This window comes from Alligator sinensis, unplaced genomic scaffold (assembly GCF_000455745.1).
Source record: "Alligator sinensis unplaced genomic scaffold, ASM45574v1 scaffold293_2, whole genome shotgun sequence".
NCBI classification, from domain to species: domain Eukaryota; kingdom Metazoa; phylum Chordata; order Crocodylia; family Alligatoridae; genus Alligator; species Alligator sinensis.
The window spans coordinates 279,103-304,932 of NW_005842922.1; the positions used below are offsets into that span (position 1 = coordinate 279,103).

Consider the following 25,830-nt stretch of genomic DNA (forward strand, 5'->3'; position numbering starts at 1 on the left):
GACAGCAGTGAGGGCGGGCCAAGTGGGGACTGCCCACAGGCGGCTGCGGCAGTGTTGGTGGCAAGGGGCAGGGGGTGATGAGCGACAACTGCCCTCAGACACCAGTGGCAGTGTTGTTGGCAACAAATCGGGGGGGGGGCACATGCCCTCCATGCTTCCCCTACATGTCACCTATGGGTACAGGTCTGGGGTTCTCAAGCTAACCATTCTCTGTTTTTGTCAGGACAGTAGTGAGGCAGCAGAAGGAGCTGGCACATGGGATGAAGAGGTCACCAAGTGGTGGGGGGAATGGAGTTCCTGGTCCACATGCTCCCGCACCTGTGGGGGAGGAGTGATGTCCCGGGAGAGGCACTGCTTGCAGCAAAGGTAAGCAATTTAACAGCACCATCAAATACTGATGCTACTGGTGCAAATGAAACCTTCGCTGATTGGTTGTTTAGGGGCTAAGATACAGGTAATGTGTGATGAGAGGGGAGAGGGAGACTTCATTTACCAACAGCCAAACCAGTGAGTTTTGCCTTTGTTGTTGAGCATCTGAATTATTTCAAGTTCTGAAGTGGTGGATATTTCTCTCTTTTCCTGAAACCACCAAATATTCAAAGTGACAGTAACAATCCAATATTTGTAGATCTGAAACAGCTGTAGCCAAACACTAGCATATTTCTTTGTCCTAATGAGCTCACCAGCAACCAGACTCAAAGCCTCTCAACAGATGTTTGAAGGTTGAAAGAAAGATCATTCTCTTCAAGCTCCCAAGGAAGTCCAGTGCTCTCAGAACAGCAATGGTTGGTACAAGCAGGTTTTGCTCTGCACCTGAGCAGCAACCAGTATTAGTGTGATGATTACCACTTTGCTTGATTGGAAACTTAACTGAGGACTTCTGGAGTTAAAATATAAGCCTTTATAGTTTGAGCAAGAAGTCATATAGCTGGGAGCTATAATACACTCATATCCTCAGTACATTGGGCACAGAAAAAGGCCTCCATTTATAGTAGGCAAATGGACAAATCCTGGAATAACCAAGCATACTGGGCTGTGCAGTTATTCATATACTATAGTCCCCTCTTCCTTCCCCTTCTTTGCATCTATGTGATGTGAGGAGAAGAGTGTTTCCTGCACAAAGTGAAAGATAATCAGAAGATAAGTTAGCATGGAGAGGGCATGCCCTGACTTGGCACCCGGTGGGCCTGTAAAATATTCATAATTTATACTGGTTTGATAATTCTCTGGGGAGCAACTTCAGTCCGAGCATAAGCTATTGCAATTCAGCATTTTATTTATTTATTTATTTATATGCCTTCCTTCCCAAAAATGTCTCAGGATGGCTTGCAAGAAAAATAATCTGCCAATAAAAACAATCCAGCATTTATGTCTGAGCTGGATCTTTCTTTGTGAATGTTAGGCATAATGGGACTGACTTTATCTTATATTGCCCTTCACTTGGCAAACCCTGGAATGCCAAATCATGCCAGCTGCACTGTTTCACTACAGCGACTTACACTGATCTATTCCCAGTGTGTAACCTACTTGATTGCTTATGACACTGCCGAGTTAGGCTCTTGTACATATGACGTGGGTTTAGTCCTTCAGTTTGCATTCTATGCTACCTAAATTGAAACATTGAGTTTTTAATTGAAACTTCACCATTTCAGTTTCTGTCACTGCATATTTGTGGTTGTCCTGGCAGCCACAGGCACCTGCTGAAGGCAGAAGTAGCGAGAGGCCTGATCCTTTTTTTTTGGTGGAGCCTGCCTGTCTCTCCCATGGCTGGGAGGCCATTAATCTGTGCCATTAATCGGTAAGCTTGCTTACACTGCACCCCCCATGTGAGAGGCCAGCAGGCTCTGCTGAAAAAAATAAAGGATCAGGCCCCTCACTGCTTCTGCCTTCAGCAGGCTCTTGTGGCCAGCAGGATGCCTGGGGCCACCTAGGAACGGGCTGGCTTGCCCCTGGGGCAGCGCAGGGGGGCGGCTGGGTTTGCTGGCAGCCAGAGAAGGTGGCAGGGATGGTGCATGGGGTGTTGGAAGACCAGGAGGGCTGCTAGCTGGCTGGGTGTTGCCCCAGCTTGGAGGTGTCCAATCCAGTGCTACCCTGAGCCCACCCAAGTTTCCAATGCCCCATGCCCCATCTCCGCTGCCTTCTCTGGCTGCCAGCACACCCAGCTTGCCCCTGGGGCAGTGTGGGGAGAGGGTAGGAGGGCAGCTGGGTGTGCTGATGTCTGGGGAAAGTGGCGGGGATGGTGCATAGGGCACTGGAAGCCTGGACGGGCTTGGGGAAGCATTGGATTGGACACCTCTGAGCTGGGGCAGCACCTGGTCAGCTAGCAGCCCACCTGAGTTTGCAGCACCCCATGCACTGCCACCTTCTGCTGCCAGCAAACTCAGCTGCCCTCCTGCCGCCTTCCTGCGCTGCACCGGGGCAAGCCAGCCCATTCCTGGGCAACTCCAAGTGTCCTGCTGGCCACAGAAGCCTGCTGAAGGCAGAAGTGTCATGGGGCCTGATTCTTTCCATGTTGCAACTTTGCAAACTAAACTACATCAGGGTGTACTTTAGTTTGCAATGATGCAAACTCTTTTAAAATCCACAAGACTTGGGTACAGGTAATGTGTGACACCATTAAGCCACACAAAGGTAAATTTTCATCATGTGTACATCATGACATCATTACATGTACAAGTGCCCAGAGCCTTCTGTGGGAGTGACAACTACTTCCTGGGACATCTGCTTCCTTTTCATAGAGTTTTCTCTCCTGTTCTCTCTCTCTCCTGTTCTTTGTTTTACCTTGTCTCCATGGTCTGTTATGACATCTTCATTCATTCCCTCAAGCTACAGCAGACAAATGACCTGTGCAGCTTCCCAGTGGCAAAGGTTGAAAGGGGTGGGGGTGGAGGTACTGGCTTCAGCTGCACAAACTCCCGCTGCTGTTTTCTTGCCCTGCCTATGCTGCTAGCTTATGTCAAATTTGCCGCTGAAGGCTGAGCAGGAGACTGGAGCGGAAGCCCCAGACCTCCACTAAAGAGATGAATGAGACCCCTGGAGAGGAACCTCTTTAACCTGCTACTCCAGACTCCCTGGATGCTAATGAGAGCTGGCATCTGAGAGTGCAGTGAGCTCACTGTGCCTGCTCCACTGCTCTGCTCCTTTCCCTTCCACATGAACGCACTTCTGAGCGGAGGAAGCCCAGGCAAGCCCCCCCCTCCCCTTTCCGTCCTTCAAAAGGAAAAAAAAACCCTTCTTTTATGTGGGCTGGCTGGCTGCATAATTAGGGTCCGGATGTGCCGAGGTGCCTTCCATCTGGAGATAGCTATGATTCTCAAACAACCTCGCTGCTAACAAGGCATGCCAGTGTCTGCACATCCGCTCCACCCTGTGAGCTCAGACACTGCAATCATGGGAGAAAGATGGGGAAAGGAAATGCAAAAGCGGGCCTGTGTGCCCCTGGGGCATCCCCTGTGCCCTCATAGTCAGGGCTCTTTGGCCCGATCCAAAGCCTAGTAAGAGTCTTTCCACTGACTACAGTGAGCTGTGGATCAGGCCCTTTGCAGTTCTTTGATCAGGGAACTTGTTTCAGTATTTAACGCTCACGCCAGATCATTGTTGCAGAAGCCAAGCTTGCATTAAAAAAGAAAAGTTCTGTGGCTGCAAAGAAAATCTTCCCAGAGCATATGATGCAACAGGTTTTGCCTGAGTCTGCAACCAGTTTGAAATAATGCAGGGTGCCTGTAGACATGCGGGGAGGCTGCTTCAATGTGCTGCAATTGCAGCGCATCAGAGCAGACTCGATTAATTGAGCTACTGTGCTAATTAGCATGCTCCAGCAGCCTCTGCATCTTGTGTATCAGCATCCCTGTGCTTCAAAATGGTAGTGAGGACAGTTTAACTAGAGCTCATTTGATGAGCTTTAGTTAAAGCGTCGCCTCCCTCTCCCCCCCATTTTGAAGCACAGAGGTGCTGATACACAAGACGCTGCAGGCATTTGGAGCTGCTCTAATTAAAGTGCACCTCCCACCCCCCAGAGCACGTGTTAAAATGCCCCCTGTGCCCTGCTCCATCTCAAGTGGAGGGGAACTTGAAAGCTTTATGATACAAATTCAGTTTCCAACATTATTAACTTTTTTTACTGCTTAGGATCTTCTCACTGAACCCATGATTTTATTCCAAAATAGCAAACTGACTTCTGCAGTTTCCTAGCTATCTCCTTTGTTACTGTCAAGAACTCCACTTTTCTGAAAGGCTGTTTTCCTATTTTTCTGAATGGTATTTTGTCAAAATTGACACATTTGCATGAAACGGATTGATTTTGAGGAAACAGCAATTTCCAATGAAAAAGATGCTGTGTCAGTTCTTATTACTGTTAGTAATACTAATCTGTATTACTGTAGCACCTAGAGACCTTGAAATGAGGTCTCCAAAGTTACAAAGTGCAAGGTGCTATATTTTTTCCTAGTACAAGAGGCCCTGGCTCAGGGACCTTACAGACAGAATAAAACAGGTAAAAGGTGGGAAGGGAAGCAAGCAGAAGCAGTTTGTCCCAGGTCACATAGTAGGCTGGTGGCAGAGCTGGGAACAAAGCCCAGGTTTTCTGACTTCCAGTAGGGTTTCTTTGATTTTGATCTTCTAGTGGCTCATCACAAGCCTGGTAAAACAGCCTTTGCCAGATACTCCCTGTATTGTTGGGTTTAGGTTCCATATGCTGGACACGTGCTTTTAAATGTCACTGGGCCTGAATAGGCACTTGTAGTTTTCACTGATGTCTCCACCTCACTTCCTCGGCACAAACTCTCTGTCTCTTATCCCTTCACAGTAATGGATCCTTGTGGTTCAGGTGCCCAAGACCTCAGAACCAGCATTGGCCACAACCAGACACCTCTAAGTGCATTTCTTCCCAAACATCCAGCTTCATGGGCCTCTGGTTTACTATTTACCTCTCAAGGGACACCCAGTAATTGAGATGCATAGTGTCAAGCTTTGCAAAGCCTTTCAGTGCACTATGGAAAGCTACACAAAACAATGCAACAGCTGCATACAGTTTCTTGCCTCAAGTTGTCTCATGACTCTCAGAGATTCTTTGAGCTGAGATCTTTTACGGAGTCCAAGATCCTCCCTCTTCCCCATTCCTTGTGCATGTGGGTTCTTTTCTGAAACACGGAGTCTTCTCTCACTTTTCCCCCTTCCAGTGTCTTTTTCCTCTCTCTAAAATGATTGCACCTTCCAGTGTCTTTTTCCTCTCTCTAAAATGGCTGGTGAGAGACCTGCCCTTTTATTTTTGTCAGGTGACCCTTCTGATCAATCTCATCAGGTGACCCAAATTCTAGACAGTAGCAGGGGCCAATCTTTTTGGCAGGCATGCCACAAATTAGTCTTGCAACTTTGCTAAGTGCCACTCCAATCCCCTTCCTCAGCCCAATGGGCTGCTCTGCTTTCTGTTCCCAGCCTAGGCTGCTGCTCTGCTTTCTGCTTCCATCCTTGTGCTCACTGCCCATTTACTACTTTGCTTTCTGTTTCCTGCTCTATCTGCCGCTGTGATGCCTGTCCCCTCCCTGATCTGCCATGCGCCAGGCACAGAGGCTGCCCATGCCATTTGTGACACCCATGCCACAGGTTGGCAACCCCTGCTTTGATGTGTTGTTTAGTTACCCCTCATGTGGGCACACTGGTTCTTCTGCATAGTACCAAATTCTTTGCCCAAAGGTGTTTCCTTGTAGGAGAGGACAATCAAGATTTAACAAACTTCTGTTGTGTGCTCTACATTGCCACTCCTTAAAATTTCACCCCAAAGGTTAAAAGATGACAGAGAAGGGAGACGAGCCTCACATTCAGAATAGTTTGTAGTCACAGGTAAGTTGTACGTAGATGGATTCATATTTTTCACATGATCTTACCCATCTTTCCAGCTGGGCAGGATGAGAGGAATTGGCCCTTCCTGGAGGGTGGTAATAATGCTCTTGCGTACTTTTATTCTGTCAAGTCCTTCATCCTGACTCCCGTTCCTAAATGAGAACATCCCACCCTAACTTTGAGGCCGCTGGAAATATTTTTCTTTCACATTACTAGGTGCTCTCTGACAAGCTAGATAGAAAAGCCGTTTGCTAGCTTACATACCCTTATAAAAATCGCTGCCTCTCTGCTTGTGTATGTTAAGCCCTGGGCCACTACTATCTTATCTTCTCTATATTATAGCACCTTATTGTCCTCCAGGCTATTGTTCCTTTCTCTTCTCTACATTGCAGACTCCTGATATCTCAAGGAACAAACAGCACCATGTGTGTGGGCCAATCAAAGCATTATCAACTGTGCCAGCAACAGGTAACAACTCTCAGTGTTGCCCATTTACTGCCAGGGAAATAACATGGCTTCAAGGAGTGATCCTGAGGCTGCAGTGCCCATGCAAGCCTCACTATTCTGGATGAGATTTAGAGCAAGTGGATCAAGGTTCTGACTGGTGCAGACAGTAGTATGGATATACAAGGTTACCTCAGAATTCAGGCTGTCACCGGTGTGATGTAATATGTTAATTTTACTGGCAAGAACAAGGCTAGCATTGAGAAAAGCAGCAGCCTGGACTCAATGGGGCTAATCTAGTCAAACACCACTGAATATTTTATTAATGTTAATACATAATAAGAATAGTAACCTAGGAGGAAGACATCTGTAGCAGGCTTCCTCTGTGCATATTAAAGTGCTTTCAGATGGTATTTCCATGTTATGTGGAAAAAGGGACTTGCTCAGTGATACCAGGGCAGAGCAAGTGTGGAACCCAGTAATCCTGACTCACAGCCTCTGCTCTGTCCACCAGACACAATGGTCTCTTTTGTGCCATTCTAAGTGTCTCTCCACTGCTGTGAGCTGAGGAAGGCCTGCTGTCTAGACTAAACTCATCTGGAGCTTTCTTGCATTACCCTGCCAGGGGTCCTAGCCTTGACCTAAGAGGTCATTCACCCTCTTCTCAGATATGGGAGGCATTCAGCTCCCCTGCTGTTGCAGTTCAGAAACTTCATTTCTCCATAGCACTCTTGTTTTTTTCTAGGAAGATAACACTGGGTTTGTTTTTTCCACAGCCCTGCCCAGCCAACACAGCCAGCTTCAAACAACAGCAGTGTTCCAGTTTCAATGCCAAGGCCTTTGGGAAGCGCTATTATAACTGGATGCCTCTTTATCCAGGTTTGTCCATCAGTGAAACAGCTCTGAACAGAGGATGTGAAAGGGGAAGAAGAATAGGGCTGTCTGGGGGTACCTTGTAAGTGGGAGAGATACCACAGCCCGGAGATTGGAGAGTTGCCTACTGATTAAGGAGCCTTCATGCTCTGTGTGTGAAATCTCCTGCTTCAGAGCTGCCTGTTCCCTGCTGTGCAGGCATTTCTTCCAGCTTCTCTTGAAGAGTCACTCTTATCTGAGAGGCCTTCTTCTCTTTGCCTGCTCTACTCCTGGTTGTAAGTATTCTCTTACCTAAAATACTGCTTTAAACTAGACTTGGGAGTAAGATTTTCCAAGTGACTGATCATCTTGGTAACTTCATTTTTCAGTGCCCATCTGAGACACCTTAAGGGAGCCTGGTTTTCAGTGGCTGGGTGGTAAAGACTTTCTGGAAATTAGATCCCTCTAACATGCCTCCTCCAGAGCTTCCAAAATCACCTGTCACTTTCAAACACCTCGACCAAGAGGCTTGACCTAAAATGCTCATATTTAAAGCTGCAAAAGCTGGTGATTTAGGAGCTTTGGAGTCTGGGGTCTTCATGTATCCAAAGAACAGAACTGGCAACAGGATGAGCTTCCCTGTATTGTCTGACTAACACATGGCCACCTTAACTGAGGAAAGAGGGAAGTTTTCTGTCCATGCCCATTCAGCCAGCTTCTTGAGTTCTTCTTCTTCTTGTGTCCTTGTTATAAACTAGATGAATTTCCAGAATTGTGCACAAGCAATGGCTCTTTGCATTGCTGCAGCGAGGTTCTCCATCATACAGGTATCACCAAGAAGTCAGCAAACAAGCAGGTCCTCCATAGTCTGCACTTCACTGCACTCGTATATGTTCGTATCATCAAAGTAGCCCCATTTGATCATGTTTGTTTTTGATCTTTTAGTTTGCATGTGCAGGTGATTCAGGTATCGCCATGTTGGCCAGTCTAGATCCACCTCTTTGGAAAGGTCCTCCTGGGGTTCCAGGTCCATTTCAGAGCACCTGATTGCATGTAATATTTTCTTCCATAACGTTAGTCATACCCTATCAGTCATGTCCAACAGCACAACACTGGTCACAAAACCCTTTCACATTTTAAGCCATTTAGTTACTTGTGTGTGACTACAGAGCAAATGCCTGGGGTCTTCCATCTGCTATGATCTTGCTTTTTGGCTCACTACCTTCTTTCTGATATCAGGTAGTGCAATGCCAGCCAGTAAGTATAGACTATTCTTTGGGGTTGGCTTTAGATATTCTGTTATTGTATGACAGTTGTCATTTAGAAATGGTCTAATTTCTTGGCATGAACTGTTCCAACTACTATAATGGCCATAGCAGAAGCATTCACAACACAGCCCCTGTCAGATTCCAATGAATCTGCGAATTCTGCTAAAACCTTGTCATCAACAATCTTAGCTTCTTGAGTGATATTGCCTGTTACAGTGCCAATTGTAGGGGATGGTTCTTTTTAAGTTGGACATAACTCCACTTCCTAGCTGGGGAGAGAGACCATCAAATCATTTCACTTCTGCCACCAGAGGATATCAAAGTGGCAATGGCACTCCATTGTTTCTGAGCAGGGTAGCATAAAACTAGAAATCTAGAGAGGAACTCTGTCTCTGCCAGCCACTGAGCCTTCCATGCTTTGCCCCTGCCACTCTGCCTATTGCTTGTTCACCTTTCCCTCTTTAGATGATTACACCAGTATCTCCAACAAACCATGTGATCTACAGTGCACCACCAGGAATGGAGAGAGGCAGTTGATGGCCCGTGCTCAGGATGGCACATCTTGCAAGGACAGAACCTACCAAGGGGTCTGCATCAGTGGAAAATGTGAGGTGAGGCAGCTGAAGGGAGGGCCGGGTATGTGGAGGGTGTGGGCATGGTTTTACATCATTGCAGTCAAAGCTCTATGATTACTAGCAGTAAAACAAAATGGTTGACTAGTAAAGTATATTTGTAACTATTGTAATAATGCCTGTTGGGAATGGGAAGCTGTTATATTCCCCCATGTGCTTGTCTGGGGTATCTGTATTCTCCCTTTGAGGAGGAAGAAAACAATCAGCACCCATGATTTGTTCTTGTAGGGTGTAACAGGTGGGCATCCCGGGGCCTGTCTAAGCATAGGCCCACCCACTTGTCTCTGGGTAGACCGCCCACCTACCTCACCTGCCATTGCTTGATGATAATGATTGAAGGATGTCAATAAGGTGGGAGGCTGCCCATTTACCTGCCCTGAAGCCATGGGCCCATATACACAGCTCCATGCTACCCTATACTGTGTCCCATGCCACGCAGCTGGCATCCATGTTTTTCCAGTGTCCTCCACTGGGACTCAAGCCCCAGAATCTCATGCAGGACTCTCACTCTCCACTGGAGCTCATAGTCCCAGTGCCTTCACACTGGGCTGTCCTTCTGTTCATCCCTCAGGGCTCCCAGCCCTTATCCATTTGGGGCTCCAAGCCCCTACCGATGCTGGGCTCCAGGCCCCTAGCAACTCTGGGCTCCAACCCCCATCCCCATTTAGGGCTCCAAGCCCCACTCTGGGCTCCAAGTCCCACTCTGGGCTCCAAGTTCCACTCTACTCAGGTCTCCAAGCCCCATCCCCTTCCCTGCACTAGGCCTTATCCCCTGCCTTACACTGGGCTCACAATCTCCTTATCCCTTTACCCCAGGAGCTCCACACATAGCTCCCCGAAGACTCAGGGCCCCACTCCCCTGGAGTCTCACTCCCGGCTCCCTTAGTGCAGCCTCAGATCTCACTGTCAGTTTGGGCACCATCTATGGCCCCTTCACCTGGCCAGAACCCCACCTCAGAACTCATGGTGAGTCTGGGCCCTTGTTTTGTCTTTTAGGGTGTTCTCCCCTAGCCTTTCCCCTCCACAGGGTCACCCACAAGGCAGCGGGAACTGAGGCTTTCTGGCATCCCATACTCGCCCTTCACTGGGGAGGGCCCAGGTGTGGCATTTCCTGGTAGCTGCCCTGCCACAAGCAGCCCCATCCACACCATCCAACCCCAGCAGGGTGTAATTTTAGGTCATGCCCCAGGACCAGGAGCCTCCAGCCATCCCCATAACTCCTGCCCTTACCTACAAGGTTGTTCCATGAGCAGCAGCTCAGCCAGGTGGTATGCTCCCAGCTGCTAGCAGCAGACTGCTGGCTTTGCTATTCAGGGCCCTGCTCTTATAGTGAACAACTGGGCCCTGTTTCCAACCCGGTAAATAGGCCTGATTAGGGAAAATAGCCAGTTCAAGGCTGCCTTGCTGCTGCCCATGCCCCTAGGAGTAACAGAACACACCCTGTGCTCTCTTACATAGGGTTAACCAGCAGTGAAAGAATGTTTACCTTGTTAGTATGGCTTTCCTTGCACTGCAATTGTACCTCTATGTATTTGGTACATATATACAATTAATTAATACATGTTGAATTTTTAAGATCATAAGGCTTGACCATGGTTTGATGGCTCAGTGTTGTCATTTCTTGACGTGCTACCTCCTAGAGGCATTGGCCTTTTTCAACAAGGCCCCTCCTGGATGTGTACTTCCTGGAGGAAGAATATTCTAATCTGTAATTGCAATCAGGTGCATCAGGTTAAAGGTAGCTACAGGGTGAACTGAAACTGCCCCTCATCCCCAATCCCCAGGGTTACACCTTCTGGTTTCCTAGACATGCAAGCTTTCTTGACTGATGACTTCTCTCCAAGGTGGAGACTTGTCTCACTGCTGTATAGCAGGGGGGTCTGTAGGGAATACTTCTCCCTTCAAAACTGGGCCATGTCTTTTCTTTTTCATTCCTTGCAGCCAGTTGGGTGCGACGGGAGTCTCTACTCAGCCCAGACGATGGACAGATGCAGGGTGTGTGGAGGAGACGGCAGCACTTGCTACCGGGTCTCAGGCAGCTTCCGAAAGGGGATCTCACAGTTAGGTACACCCTATTAACACCGTCAAGAGCCATTATGAGTTGCTTGTTGCTGCCACCTGCTACTCAGTACGTAGTGATGTGGCTTCAGTCAGAATATGAGCTGCACAGCTGTGGGAGCTGAATAATGTCCTGCCTTTCTTTTCCAATTTAACCAAAAATGATTATATTTTGCCTGCTCGGCTAATTCACTAGCTGAAATTGGTTCGATCTGCTCTCTGTTAGGTTAGTGAGGTTTCCCTCCACCTCTTTACAATGTGAAGCAGCTGGGGACCTATTTGTTTCTATTGATTTTGGCAACCTGCCCCTGCCAGATTATGTTAGAAATTCAATGCATTGTCTTTATTTTGTGCTCTGAGTTAATTTTGTACTTGGGTTTTCATCTCATAGGAAGAGGGTCAATTAATTTCTAAGTATCTCTTGCTGTTTCCATCCACAGCTGTCATTCTGATGCTCTCTCCAGTTCTATATACTGCAGTGGTTTTTTCTCAAACTGAGTTGATGCTAGTGGGTCATCCTTCAGACTCTTGCTACACCTCTTATGTGTACCTCCTCACCCAGGCTGAATGGTAGGGAAACATGGTGAAGCATCAGTAGCCAGAGGAATGCAGTGGCAGGACATTTTCAGGCACTTACTCAACTTTATGGTAATTTCATCATGATACAGCAGTCTCCTACTGGTGGGAGACTTTGTTGTCTGCACACAGTTCAGCTGTAACTGCCCCCACTGTCTTTACAAGCCTGGCAGGTGGGAAGCAGAAAATTATCAATAGACTTTGGGGTTTTTTTGTTTTCCTTTCCTGGGAACAATTCCCAATAACAGGTAAACCCAGCTCCAAAATGTACTTTCATTGGTGACTAAAAGTGGAAATTTTTTAAATTGGGTTTGTTCCATTACAATAGCTAAAGAAGCCCTGACAAGGTTCTAAAAATAAGTATAACTTTCTTGCTAGGATCAATTTGTACATAATCAGAACTGTCACATTTTTGGTCTCTTCAATTCTGCTGAAGAATTCTTTGGGACTCAGGGATTTTTACTTCAAGCACTCACAGCTTAGCTGAAAAGACAAGGGCGGGAGAGATTGTTGAAACTTTAGCAAAGATATCTTTCTTTCAAATGCATGTTAGGCATGTGAATTTAAAAGATCAACTATACCAGGGCTTGGTAACATCTGACCCATGGGCCAAATCTGGCACATGGAGCCACTGGATGGTCCAGCCTGTGGATCCAGGGGACTTCAGTGGCATGGAGTTCCAACAGTGTTGTGGCAACAGGGGGCTTTGCCTGTGCCCATGCCTGTGCTGGGGCTGGGCAGCAAGGAGCTCCACTGAGGCTGTAGCCAGGTAGTGGGGAAAAATGGTGGTGGCAGTGGTGGTTGTGGCAGCAGTGGCCATGGTTGGGTCAGAAGACCGGTCTACTTTGGACCGCAGGATGGTTCTAGCCTGCAGCTCCAAAACGTTGCTGGCTATTGAACTGAACACATTTCTAAAAGTTTCTCATAGTTTGCCTAAAATTCCTTCCCTTCACTACTGCTTATCTGTTAGTTATTATTACACTTGAGACTATAGCAGCATGCACAGTTTGCATGGCTCTTTCTAAACTACAGCTAATACTGCCACCCCTGCACTGAAATGTATAGAGTCTCTTGTGGTATCATTATTCCACTAGTTTTCCTGTCACCATAAAGTATTCTGTGATAGACAGAATCTGCATTTCCAGTGTAAAGTGCAAGCAGGCAAAAGCGTTCCAGGCCTTTTCAACATGGTCTTGTGTACTTCCTTGCTTTCTCCCTCTTCCCCTCTGGGGTTCAGGGGATTGGTGAAGGGAAACAGAACCCTTAGGTTGCTTGTTCAGAGCCAAGACTAGTCAGTACTTGGCTTCTCATCTTTTCACACACTTGTCCTTAAAGAGTGGCAGTGCTTGCTCTTACACCCAAGTTCAGCACAGTATATATAGAATCATAGAAAATGAGGGTTGAAAGGGACCTCAGGAGGTCATCTAGTCTAACCCCCTGTTCAAAATAGGACCATTCCCAATTATATCATCCCACCCAAGGCTTTGTTTAGCCTGGTCTTAAAAACCTCCAAGGATGAAGATTCCACAACCTCTCTGGGCCCTGAAGTTCAGCAGCTCTCCTACCAGGGCTTGGAGCATCAGAGGAGAGATTTTTTTTAGAGCTGTGAACACAAAAGTACACAAAGGGGGAGCTGAGACTAGCTCCTGAACTCCCAAAACACTGGCCCTGGAGCTGAAGCCTTCCCTCTTGTATACAATCTACTTGAGGGCTTCATTGTCCTCCTGCACACACACACACACACACACACCGCAAACAACTGTTGCCCACCCTTGCTGTAGCACAAGCCCAGTCAGCTGATCCTCTCACTCAGTTTCCCAGTGGTGTTGGACGTGTCTGAGTCTCTAGTTTTCCGAGCCCTTTGTTCTGTTCTCATCCCACAGGTTATGTATTTATCACAAACATCCCTGCTGGTGCCATGGACATCCTCATCATTGAGCGAAGGAAAACTGAAAACATTCTGGGTAAGCAGCAGAAAAGAATGCCATTGAGAGTCTGGTCCTGCAGCTTGAATTTGGGGCAAGGGCCCTGATTGCATCTATGGTGTATCATGATGAGGGTGGGGAAGTTGTGGAGCAGCAGAAAGCAGTGGAAGGGACATGCAAAAAGCTCAGTGGGAGCCTTCAGGAAGCCACAGGCATAAATGTTGCATGGCTGTGGGAGGCAAAGAATGGGTAGGAGTAAAGAGGCAGTTTCATGTGGCTCCCATCTCTTCAGGAGCTCTGCCACCAGCAATGTTGCTTTGAGTATTCTTGTCTTGGCTTTCTCTGTAGCCTCAGGCCTTGGTCACTGCTGTTTTGATCTGATGTGGAAAACCTTTATATAGCCAATTATAGGGAAATGACCCTGCTATCATTTTTTTTTTAAAGAAGTTAATTCACTCCCTTCTCTGCTCCCCAGGATCAGTGCTGTAATGCTGTGAATATAAACTCATGAGCTGTTGTTGACTTCTCCTAGGAGTCTGCTTGGAGTTAAGCTTCCTATCTTCCTACTTCTGTCTGCTCCACTCTTTCTGTCTTTGCAGCACTGGCAGATGAATATGGGAACTTTTTCTTCAATGGGAACTCAGCCATTGACAATCCCCAGAACTTCAGGGTTTCTGGCACTGTGTTTAAGTACCGCCGGCCACCCAGCCTGCACTCTGATGGCCTGGAGTACATCATTGCCCATGGGCCCACCAACCAGTCTCTGAATGCCATGGTATGTAAGGATCTAAAGATCGGGCTGCTTCATTGCTTGTGTTCTTTATGAGTCCAAAGCCTACAAGTATCCAATCAGATGAGGGAATTCTGAGCATTCATGTGACTGGTGCATCATTCCTTACACTGATGTCTTTAGAGATAGCCTGGCACTGCCCAAGGGGGGCGCTACCCTTTAGCTGTTGTGGTGGCACAGTTTCTTCTGTGTTTCTCACCAAGACATTATTCTTTCACTCATAGAATCATAGGGTTGGGAGGGACTTCCAGGCTCATCTAATTCAACCCCTGCACAACTGCAGGTTGTGCAGGTTGTAGGATGTGGTTAAAATATTTCTTTGTGGTACATGTCAGTGAGATAAAAGGGTTTCTATTTCCTTCTCTCTTGCTTCCAGTACTATAACTTTAATGGGAAAATGCCTCATATTACTTATGACTATACTGTGCCACGGACACCATCACCAGCTCTCCGAACAGCTCCCCCCACCATAGATGCACCTCTTTACCTTCATCCGCCAGAGTCCAGTCAGAAAGATCAAGTTCTGATGCCAGCAGATTCCAGGGCTGCCCAGGACTTCAATTCCACTTGGATTTCTCTCTCATCGGATGATGCCAGAGACCAACTCCAACCACAAGAAGAGCCCGAAGACATGAGCTTCAGCAGCCAAGCCTTTTTCCAGAGTAACTTCACTGCTCAGACTGGGGATTGGGGCTGGGAACAGGGGAAAAAGGAGGAAGATAAGTTTGGCTTCCAGATAAGACAAGTCTGCCTTGCCAACAGAGTGGGAGAGGAGGAGGAGGTGGCAGTGGGTGGAAAAACAGACTTGGGTTTGTTTCTTTTCTTGGCTACCTTGGGTCTGGACATCTGCAGTGCTCTTTGAAAGTAAGACTTTTAAGAGAGATTTTCAGCATTGCCCTGACTGCTTCCACTGAAATCAGTAGGAGCTTTCTTAGTGGGGAGGGTCGGGGAGGGTGGTGGATCAAGAAGGAAAGATGGTATTCTAACCTCAGTGGAGTCACTAATGCAACGAAATTTTCCTTTAGCCCTCAGATTAAATCAGATTTCCATCAGTACAACCATACCCTTCAGTGTGATGCAGCCAGAGCTCCCAGAGAGCAGTGGGATCAAGGCATCCAGGCTCCATCTCTTCAGGAGGTTATGTCACCGGGACCCACAAAATGCTGCCTTTTGCAGGGAACTGCAGCACCTAACTGCCAAGCTGGGGCAGAAGAACTTGACAGGAGGGCTTTGGAGTGAGCTGGGGGATGGGTGGCCAGAGAGGCAGCGCAAGGGACCTGCCCAGAAGAGCTCACTGGAGAGTGTGAAGTCAGAGACTTACGCAGGGAGTCAAGAGGAGGCAGCTAACTACACCAGGACAGTACCCCTGCAGAACATCCTCTTGGGTTCCAACTCAACCGTTGGGAACATGCACCAGGCTGAGCCTCTCCAAGCTCCTGAAAGGTGAGGCACTCTTCACAAGGTAGGGCAAACTTTATCTGAGGAAGGATGATCAGCCTAATGTTCTGACAGCCTCAGTGTTTTCTGCATGTGTTTCCCCTCCCTAGCACCTTGATGATTATGGCATGATCCTGGTGGATGCCTCACCAATGGTGTTAACCAGTAGGGGAAATAGGCCAAAGTCAGCAGCTGTGCCAGCTAGCCTAAGCTATCAAATTATGTCCTATAGTCCATCCCCCATTCCAGAAGGATTTGGTCACCTCCTAAGTGATCCTTTAAAATGGTCTTTTGATGATCTTTCCTCCACCACGGAGGCCCTTACTCATACATGCAGAGGAGGAGCTCAAGACACTACATCCTGACTCCATCTCTGTAGGCACAGATCATAGTATCATAGTTGCTGGGGTTGGAAGGAACCTAAACAGATCATCAGGTCCAACCCCCTGCCCCGGGCAGGAATGGGTGCCGGGATCATATAACCCCAGGCAAATATCTGTTCAGCCTCCTCTTAATGTCCAAATGCATGCATATGCAAACACACACATATAAAATGTGGAAGTGGATAAGCAGCAGTTCCTTTAAATTAATTGTTTAACACCTATTAAGACAGAATGGATTTATGTAAAAGTAAGAGCTATGTGGTTGGCCATTCAGAACCCATGAGTCTGAGAACCCTTCAAAATACACTGCCAACCAAAGAAACACTGCATCTCCTTCTGGGGCATGGGAGATAGAGCAACGAGCCAAAGAGCTAGACATTCCTGTTCCTTCAGGCACCCTGGGATGGTTGGAGGAAATGAAGCTCCCTCCCTTCCAGCTTTCGGCAGATGACCTTTCCTTCCTTTTGTCCCAAAGAAAGCTCACTCCTGCTCCTTTCTCTGCAGCAATGAGTTTGAGGTGAGTCCTGTGGGCCAAGATGACATCAGCCTAGCTGACATGTACCGGTGGAAGGTCTCTGCCTATGCCCCCTGCAGCTCCACATGCACTTCTGGTAGGTTTGGTTTTAGGGTGTCATGGCCTTTCACTAGAAGGTTCCCAGGTATGCCTGCAGCATCCAGAAGCTGTTTTTATTTGAAGGCTCTTTAATAACCTCTGCTAACTCATTTGGGGATGGATTTTTAAAAGTATTTCAGTGCCTGTCTCGTAGTTGGCAACTGATATCCTTAAAAGCCTGACTCACCCTGTTCCCGGGACGAAAGGAGTCACACCACAAAAGCTACCAGACCCTCAGGCATTGACCCACACTCTTGTTGACTATTGCTGGTATGGGAGAATGAACCATCCCATTCATTCATTCAGGTCTGGTTCAAAGCCTTTGGATAGGGGAGTGTAGTAAAGAAAGCTGGCTCTGCTGCTATCTGAAAGATAGTTTGCAGAGTGCATCACCTAGACACTTCTTGGCAGCATTAAATTCTGTTAAAAATGCAAATAAAGAATAAACTCAAGATAGGTTTGGATCTGGATATACCATGTACAAGACTTAACTCTTACCCACAGGCACAGCTCCTGCTGTACCTACCCCCAGCGTATGGTGCACAGAAGAGAGGGAGGCACATGCTCTTAATGGGTAGTGGGGATGCTCCTGGAATTGGGTGCAAGCTTTTGTGCTTTTAAAAATTGTGCTGAGTCAATGAGAAGAACCTGAGTCCAACTGACAATAGGGTTACAACTGGAAGTGGTGAGAATCCATAGGTTTGAATACACAAGGCTCCAAGCTGGGCTCTGAGATTTTTTGCCCTTTGGTTTTATGCACCTGAGGTGACCAGAAGGGTGTTTTGGGAGAGAACAGGGTCAATATGCTTAAGAGCTGTCATCTGAGGAGGACTTCTTTTTATAGCTGAATCTTGTGTAGATTGGGGTCAGCATAAGCTTAAGTGATTCAGAGGATGGGAGCATCAGACAAGGTTCAGCTTGTTTTCTCCCCTACTGAAATCAATCTAGGGGGTCACTGACCTGGGGAGAGGTGAAGTAGCAGCAAACCCCTCAACAGCCTCTGTTGAATTTACATCACTGGCTCCTGTATATTGTGCTCTGAAGTCATCAGCTCTGCTCTCAGCTGGTGGCCTACCAGTTTTCCCAGGTGGACTCAGTTTCAGAGCTCTTTTACAGATACTGATCAGTGGATATTTGTACTTTTCTAATGGACCCTAAAATCTCTGATATAGTAGGCCCCATTTCTGATTCCCATTTCTGGTTAGGGGCTGGGGCACATGACTTATGAGGAGAGGCTGAGGGAACTGGGCTTATTTAGTCTGCAGAAGAGAAGACTGAGGGGGGATTTAAAAACAGCCTTCAACTACCTGACGGGTGATTCCCAAGAGGATGGAGCTAGACTGTTCTCAGTGGTGGCAAATAACAGGACAAGGAGCAATGTTCTAAAGTTGAGTTGCAGCAAGGGAAACTTGGGTTAGATATTAAGAAAATATTTCTCAGTAGGACGGTAGTAAAGCACTGGAACAGGTTACCCAGAGAGGCTGTAGAGGCCAGGTCTTAAAAACCTCCATCTTTGGAGGTTTTTAAGACCTGGCTAGACAAAGCCTTGTCTGGGATGATCTAGTTGGGGATGGTCCTGGTTTGAGCAGGTGGTTGGACTAGATGACCTCCTGAGGTCCCTTCCAACCCTAATTTTCTTTGATTCTATCATTTCATAAATAACTGGTGTAACCAGTGGAGACAGCAGCCTTTTATTGGATAGCACATGCTTGTGGACCTTTGTTAAGAGAGATTCTCGGTGTCCAGCAGGCATCAGCACCTCCTACGCCATGTGTGTACGCTACGATGGAGTGGAAGTAGATGACACAAACTGTGATGCGTTGACCCGCCCAGAACCTACTCATGAGTTCTGTACAGGGAGAGACTGCCAGCCCAGGTAAACTGAAACACTCAAGCCTCAACCCATCTCTGAGAAACACATCCAGAAAGCCAAGGAAGATGGTGACTGGTGCAAGAGTTCATTGGCAGAATAGTGCACAAGAAATCAATGAGTAAGAGTGTGTCATTTTGGCAATGAAAGAGAGAGGAAGCACATGGGGAAAAGAAGCTGAGGGGAAGCGGGGCAGGTGGATTTCTGTGTTGTGTCACTCATCCCACTTAGTACATCTTACACTGTGGATTATTTTGCATACACAGTGCAGAGTATTAGAAAGGGATGGAATGAAAAACTGAACTTGTCTATTGCCTTTTGCAGGTGATATTGGTATTATAGCATGGGGGGGTGACTCTCATATACCCGAGAAGGTTCTCCTGTAGAGAAACTACCTCCTTTGAATAAAGAGATGCTGAGAACACTGGTTTGCCATTTGCTGGGGTGGGTTTCATGGCTTTACAACAAACTGGAAAAAAACAGCACTATTCATTTAAAGGCAGTGAAAAAATATCCAGTGACATTTCTGCATTACCTTCCACTGAGAGTGCCAGAAGCACTAAACAGAACTTGCAGACCATGGGCAAGACACTTCATTTAGCACCTGCCTTATGCTAGGCACCACCATGGGAGCATCAGAAGAGGAGGAGCCATGACTCACCCCAGTGCTTCTGTTATTCTGATGAGGGGGAATAAGTTACTCAACCCCCTTTTCATTAGTGACCTGTGATTCCTCCTGCCAAGCACTCAGGTGACTGGGGGTGTATGCATAGCCAGGACTCCTCACGCTCCTTACCTGACCCCCACCCTTCCATTTACAATGCAAGACATTGGGAGAATCAGCCCCCCCGCATGCATGCACCTCTGCGGAGGAAAGTCACAGCCTTCAAACCAGACTCAACATTTCTCTACAGCAGGTGGGGCAGAAAGTGAAAGAAAACGGTGTGTCCAGAGTCACTTACTCAGCAAATTTTAGGTCACTGAAGGATGGCAGTAGGGACTTGGCTAGGATATAAGCATTAATACCCTTGCCCTGGGGAGAGTCCCATGCAGCTTTGCTTTTAAGCACAGCCAAATTCTGTGTGGCATCTGAGATACTAAGGAGGAACGGTTATTTCAACAAACAACAATAATGGTCCAATAAAATCTTGTTGTTGGCAGTGTGACTGCAGTTCCCATGTACACATGGTGGCAGGCAGGGCTAGCAGTGAGAAGCCCATCAGTGGCTTGTACCAGCTAGTCCAGTCCTTGCCCCATCTGCCACTCAGCATGCCACATTCTGAACTGTGTCTTGCTTTGTTTCTTCCTTCCTTGCAATCCCTCATGAAGGTGGGAGACCAGCCGGTGGAGTGAGTGCTCCAGGACCTGCGGGGAAGGCTATCAGTATCGGACTGTGCGCTGCTGGAAGATGCTGGCTCCAGGCTTTGACAGCTCTGTGTATGACGAGTTGTGCGAGTCAGCTGGCCTGACCAGGCCAATGGAAAAGAAAGCATGCAAGAACAAGGCCTGTGGGCCCCAATGGGAACTCTCTAAGTGGTCTGAGGTATGGAGAGCAAGGACCTACCCCCAGGTGTCAGGGTTAAACCAGACACTGGTCCAGGACCAAAGGAAATCTGCCTGCAGCCAACTGACACTTTCCTAGCTATGATGTTCAGAGATCATCAACCTGGCTGAGACATCTTTGAGGGGTTGCCTGAGGAAGCTTGTCCAGTATTTGTCTATCCTTTACTTGTTCTGACACAGCCCAGAGGACTAACATCCACTGCCATCATTTATAGCAACTGGTATTTGTATACTCTCTTCCTGGCTAGACTCTCAGTGCATGCAATACTCATATGACAGAGACAAGTTTAGCTCCTACTTTACAGATAAAGAGAGACATGGAAGAGGCCATTGATTTTAGGTGATTACAGACACACCTTGGACCCGATTTTTGAAGGGTCAAACAGCCTCAGGTGCCATTAAGTTAGAAGGGGCTGTGTGTGAGCCCATTTGAGAACTCGGGCCTGTGACATGACGGAAACCCAAAACTTGTAAAGCCATGTTTTGAAGGACTTACCCCAGGACACGGAGAAAATAAGCGGCTGCATTTATCTTCCCCTTCTGGTACATTAGTCATAAGGCCACCTTCCCTATCACCACCAATACCAGCTTCATTCTGAGGAGAAAAAAGGAAAAAGAAATAAAAAACCTTTCTCCTCACTTTTCCTACTTCCTATCCCCATACTGACTTGGGCTGCTTCCCCTTTTGTAGTGTTCTGCTCAGTGTGGCAGTCAGGGGATGATGAAGAGGGAGGTACGATGCTCAGTGGAGGCACCCCTCTGTGATGAATCCAAGAAACCTACCAGTGAAAAGGAATGCATGGGCCCACCCTGTGACCGGCACTGGACCACCTCAGACTGGGGACCGGTGAGTCCAACAAGGATGCTCTCCCTTCTCTGTGCAGGGTTTGGAAGCTGGGGGAAGAACTGTGGCAGCTCAGGGCTGAAGAGATGGGAGACTAGATTCCCCACTGATGCATTACAGGGGACATTTCTAACCTGCAGTTTGTACCCAGAAAAAATGGCTGAATTGTTTTGACTCAGACTTTTTAAAAAACATGCGCTGAGTCTAAACCTGGAGAATGTCAGCCTCAAAGTCAGAAGTTTGGGGAAGTTCTAAATGACTGGAAAAAATGAGAATGGAAACTGTTGTGCAATCTTGATGCTAGCAGCTGCTGCATTGGCAGCTGAAGTGATTTGACCAAAGTGTGTCAGTGTCCAAGGCAGGAACAGAACTCACCCTTTTGATGCCCATGCTTCAGGCACTAGTCCAGGCTACCTTCACCTGCTCTGGTGCTGTTCAGTGACCTGTATATTTACAAACCTGTAGTTTACATACCCTTTATTTCTTCAAGTGCTCAGGACTGTGCGGTGAAGGGCGAATGAGCCGTTTCGTTGTGTGCCGCAACCAGGAGGGGAAGGTGATCTCAGACTCGCAGTGTGATGCTGTAGCCAAACCTCTGACTGTCCACCCCTGTGGAGACAAGAATTGCCCTGCCCACTGGGTGGAGCAAGAATGGGACCAGGTAAGTCTGGAGTTGTCTCTTTCCACCTGCCCTCTGTCTTGCCCTTCCTCAGACAGAGAGAAAGGGCCCAGTCTTCTCCTTCAGCCCAGCTTCCTGTGTCTGACAACTTTCCAGTATGACTCCCATAAGCCCAGAGGTCTTGTGTATTAGTATCAAGGGACTTTGGGAAGGCAACAAGACATATGTGATCCTCAAGAAATGGAGAGTCCTTGTAGTCGATGGGAGGGATCAAAATACAAGCACTGGAGATGAGAAGAATCCAAGGAAATGTTCCTTTCTGCAGTCTGGGTAACAGAGGCATCATTGTACCTGGTCAGGCAGGGGGTGGGGGATTCGTGCTGTAGAGGCCAGGATGCAGCCTGCAGGAGCTGAGGACATAATGCAGCAGTTCTCACTCAGCAGTGGTGGATCTCCCTATCTACTGTGGGACAGGAAGATCATACCCATAGCCTGTCCCATGGCTGGTGTCAGGGGAAAATTTCTCACCTCCTTGCACCCAGGAACCATTTCTCCTGAATCCTCTCTACACCACAGTGACCCACCTGCTTACAGTTCTTTTCCTTTTGCTTCCTTCAGCATGAAGCCGAGAATGATCTCTGGATCCCCTCTTCATGGACTACCATTGGTCAGAAAGAATGACTTGAGGGGTGGACCAATACATCCCATTGGAGCATAAGTGCATTGGGTGCTCAGAATGGTGTTGCATGGCCCTGTTGCAGCTCCTGTGCTGATGTGGTGGTCATGTGACCTTGTATGGGGTTAGCTCTGTGGCCTCTTTCCAACAACAGGATGCACAGGATGTTCGCAAAGCAGACAGGAGTCACAAAGCCCATGGTCCCACAGCTGTGCGACTCTGAGCTGGTTTGAATGCACTCTCAGCTCCCATCAGAGGGCAGCATTGTCCTAAGGAAGTGCTCTCTGCTGCCCTGATTCTTGCTGACCACAGTGTGTCTCCAAGCAAGAACCCCAAATTCAAATAAAAATTAGGCAAGACTTTTTCAGTTAATAGTATACTCACCAAAAAATAATGAAACTTTGAAGGGATCAAAACAAAATCAGGGTCAGTTCAATGAGTAGTTTTGGCAGGGATAAAATTGTGGGGGGAGAACGGAGAGTCTGAAAACATCAGACATTACCCACAAAAATCCTTGCCTCTCACATATATCCTGGATTATCATGACTTCAGCATCACTTCAATACCATCAAAACTTTGGAAAGATTTTAAAAACAAAACATTAGGTTTCAGCATTTAAAAAAATGCAGTCTTTCAGGTTTTCACTTTGAAGTGGCATTTCTCATTTTAACAAAAATGACCCACATTAAAAGAGAGAGAATTGTTTTTTCTTAAAGCAGTAAGTACCTAAAAACTTAAACAGAACATTTTGTTTTGTGTCTAACAAAACATTTCTGGATGATAAAACATTTTGGGTTGAGGAGGGGGTTGCTTTATTTGTTTAATTGAAAATACCCCAATTTTTTTAATTTGGCCTGAACTGAATTGTATTTTTTTTTTTTGGTTGGGCTGTTAAACCCAAAACTTCACAGATCACTTATAGAATCTACAGCACAGTTACAGTGGGGAACACTAGGGATGGGCCTGAGCCAGAACCTTGGGCCCAGACAGAGAAATTTCACATCCAGGCTATCAAGGTCATATTGAATTTCTCCCTGGGTGACTCATTTTCAATAAGAGCCAATGGAAGAACACTCCATTGTGACCATCTCCCATGGCCAGAAGCTCATGAGACATGTCCCTGTCTTCCTTCTGCCTCAGTAGCTTGGTGTCTAGTGTGACCAGATTTCGAGATCTGGGGTGTGGGATGTTTTTCACAGGGGGTGAGGCTGCAACACAGGAGAGGTTGTGGGAACATGGTTATGTCTGCATGGAACTGTATAGGTCTAGGACTAGAGAAAGGGTACAGGTCCACTACGGGTAGTTTCCAGCCATACCATCCTTTCCAGCACATTGTGGCTACCAGCTACCCTCTGCCAACCAGTTTCAAGTGCTGTCCATGCTACAGGCACTGCCAGTTCCAAAACAGCATAGAAGTTCCAGGGACAAGGTTTGTGCTTCCTGCCAGTTTTTCAAAATGGTAGTTTGTGCTGCAGACTAAGCCTGCTGGTCCCATGGGGCAGCCTTAGACCAGGTGCTGCTCTGCACTGCCTGCCAACTTTGTCATCAGTCATGCATTAGCTCAATGCGTTATGAGGCATTCAGAATCCTAGCGCATCCAGGAAGCGCCAGGCAGGGCACTGGGGGCTTGGAGCTGCTGTGTGATGCATGGTGCTAATGTGGATTTAGAGCTAAATCAGGAGGGATCGTGATATTTGGCAGAAGCATCCAGGCCTCAAGTAGTGTTAAGGCAGAGCATGGACATGATGCAGTCAGAGGGGCCAGTGAGGTTGGGGGAGAGTTCATTAACTCCCTATTTCAAGGTTTGGTTACCTGAGTTCCTCCCACCCTTGACTAAATGTTGTTCTCTCTTTGGTTGAACAGCCCCTGATCAAACCTGCCTCTTCTCCCTGGTAATAGATGACACCTGAGATACTAATTCCCTGCTTCATTAATCCCTTTAGGCCTTGCATGCTGAATGGTTTACATAGAGCACTGCAGCTCACCCTGTCAGTTCCATCTGAGCGTCGAGAGGCCAGTTGGGCTCTTTCTTTCTCATGTTGCTTTCCTTGCTCTAGATGGCCTGACATGGGTCAGAACCCAGTGAGCTGATCCACATAGAATAGGAATGAGAGCCCTTCCTTGCCCCCATGCTAGCCCAGCATGGCAAACATGAGTGAAAAGCAATGAAGGCTCAGCTATCGCTCAATTCACTGGCTGGGGCTCTGACTGCACTAAAGGAACAGAGCAGAATTAACTGTATGACTGAATTTATAGGAGCTCTCCCTGAAGCGGAGACACTGATCATACAGTTAGATGTCATTTGGTCTCTGTGCAGAGGTCTGCCTCAAGCTTGTAACAACCAATCCCATGCTGTGTTACTTCAGTTTCTTTTGGGAAGTGTGAAGTGTACTGTTCTCCCCAGGTACTGACTGAGGTTAATGCATCAACACACTCTACGTACCTGTCTGTCCCTTGCCTGGGCACATAAATACACTGAAAGAAGCCATGCTGATGGGTGTGTAAAACAACCACAGAGCTCTCAATTCCTCACCTTCATTATCACTATGATGTGGGACCTAGGGGTCTCTCGCAGCAGTCATGCTCACACCAAGCCACTCAGAATGCAGAGGCCCAATATTTGCCAAAGAGTAATAACAATGCGCATGCCTGTGCCCTATATCCAAGAAACTCAAAGCCCTTTGCAGGCACTTATCCATGGAGACTTACTATGCACCTGCAAGCTGGGCATCTATGCATTGGTTTTGCTGTTGGTGAGGAAGAAGCACAAATCCCATGCCCAGATTATGTTGTTCATTACTGACCAGTTCATCCTTGGCTGCTTCTCTCTTCCAGTGTGATGCCAGCTGTGGCCGTGGGATGAAGACTCGGAGTGTACTCTGCGCAGGCCTGGAGAATGGTGTGTATAGGGAATATCCTGAAATGCGCTGCGATACCTCCCAGAAACCTGAGGTGCAGGCAGCCTGTTTCAAGAGACCTTGCTCTACATGGTTCATCACATCTTGGTCTCAGGTAAGGTTTGAGGGAAAGGTGATAGGTAGTGGCAACGTGTAGGGGGTGCACGTGCACCCCCTGAGAGCACCAGTGCACCCCCTGACTGGCAGACACCTTGGGTGAATTTGATATCTTTTATTAGACCAACCCAAATAGTTGGAGAATAGTTATTAAGCAAGCTTTCGGGTTCAAAAACCCTTTGTCAGGCTAAGGAAGTGTCAGCAGTTGGTGTGTGCTCTTCCTGGATGGAATGAAAAGTAAAGAAGCCAGGAGCTGGGCTGGGCTGGGGAGTCAGTTGCCAGGCAGATTATAATGTATCAAAAATCCAATGTCTATGTTTAGTCCCTGATCTCTAGTATCCAGCAGGTTGATGAAATGGAGCTCATAGGCTCGTCTCTGGGAAGTGTTGTGTAAGTTTCCCTTGAGGATCAGGACTGAGAGATTGGAG

General features: G+C 47.4%; 1 protein-coding gene across 5 annotated transcripts in view; it reads left to right on the top strand.

The window, feature by feature from the left end:
* Positions 1-238: 238 nt before the first annotated feature.
* The window catches only part of LOC102373944 (ADAMTS-like protein 2), a 28,357-nt gene continuing 2,765 nt past the window's right edge, over positions 239-25,830 (top strand). Inside the window, exons 1-15 of one of the 5 annotated variants that reach the window (XM_014525981.2) lie at positions 239-366; positions 6,231-6,306; positions 7,059-7,161; positions 8,868-9,013; positions 10,976-11,099; positions 13,552-13,632; positions 14,193-14,368; positions 14,760-15,045; positions 15,409-15,826; positions 16,708-16,814; positions 18,566-18,692; positions 20,016-20,229; positions 20,941-21,096; positions 21,584-21,754; positions 25,224-25,400. In XM_014525981.2, the coding sequence (XP_014381467.2) occupies positions 335-366; positions 6,231-6,306; positions 7,059-7,161; positions 8,868-9,013; positions 10,976-11,099; positions 13,552-13,632; positions 14,193-14,368; positions 14,760-15,045; positions 15,409-15,826; positions 16,708-16,814; positions 18,566-18,692; positions 20,016-20,229; positions 20,941-21,096; positions 21,584-21,754; positions 25,224-25,400 (2,394 nt within the window). In that variant the 5' untranslated portion in view covers positions 239-334. Of the gene's footprint in view, positions 367-6,230; positions 6,307-7,058; positions 7,431-8,867; positions 9,014-10,852; positions 11,100-11,532; positions 11,741-13,551; positions 13,633-14,192; positions 14,369-14,759; positions 15,046-15,408; positions 15,827-16,707; positions 16,815-18,562; positions 18,693-20,015; positions 20,230-20,940; positions 21,097-21,583; positions 21,958-22,330; positions 25,401-25,830 lie in introns of those variants that run through there. The other 4 variants (XM_025192437.1, XM_025192436.1, XM_025192435.1 and 1 more) reach the window with 4 other exon arrangements.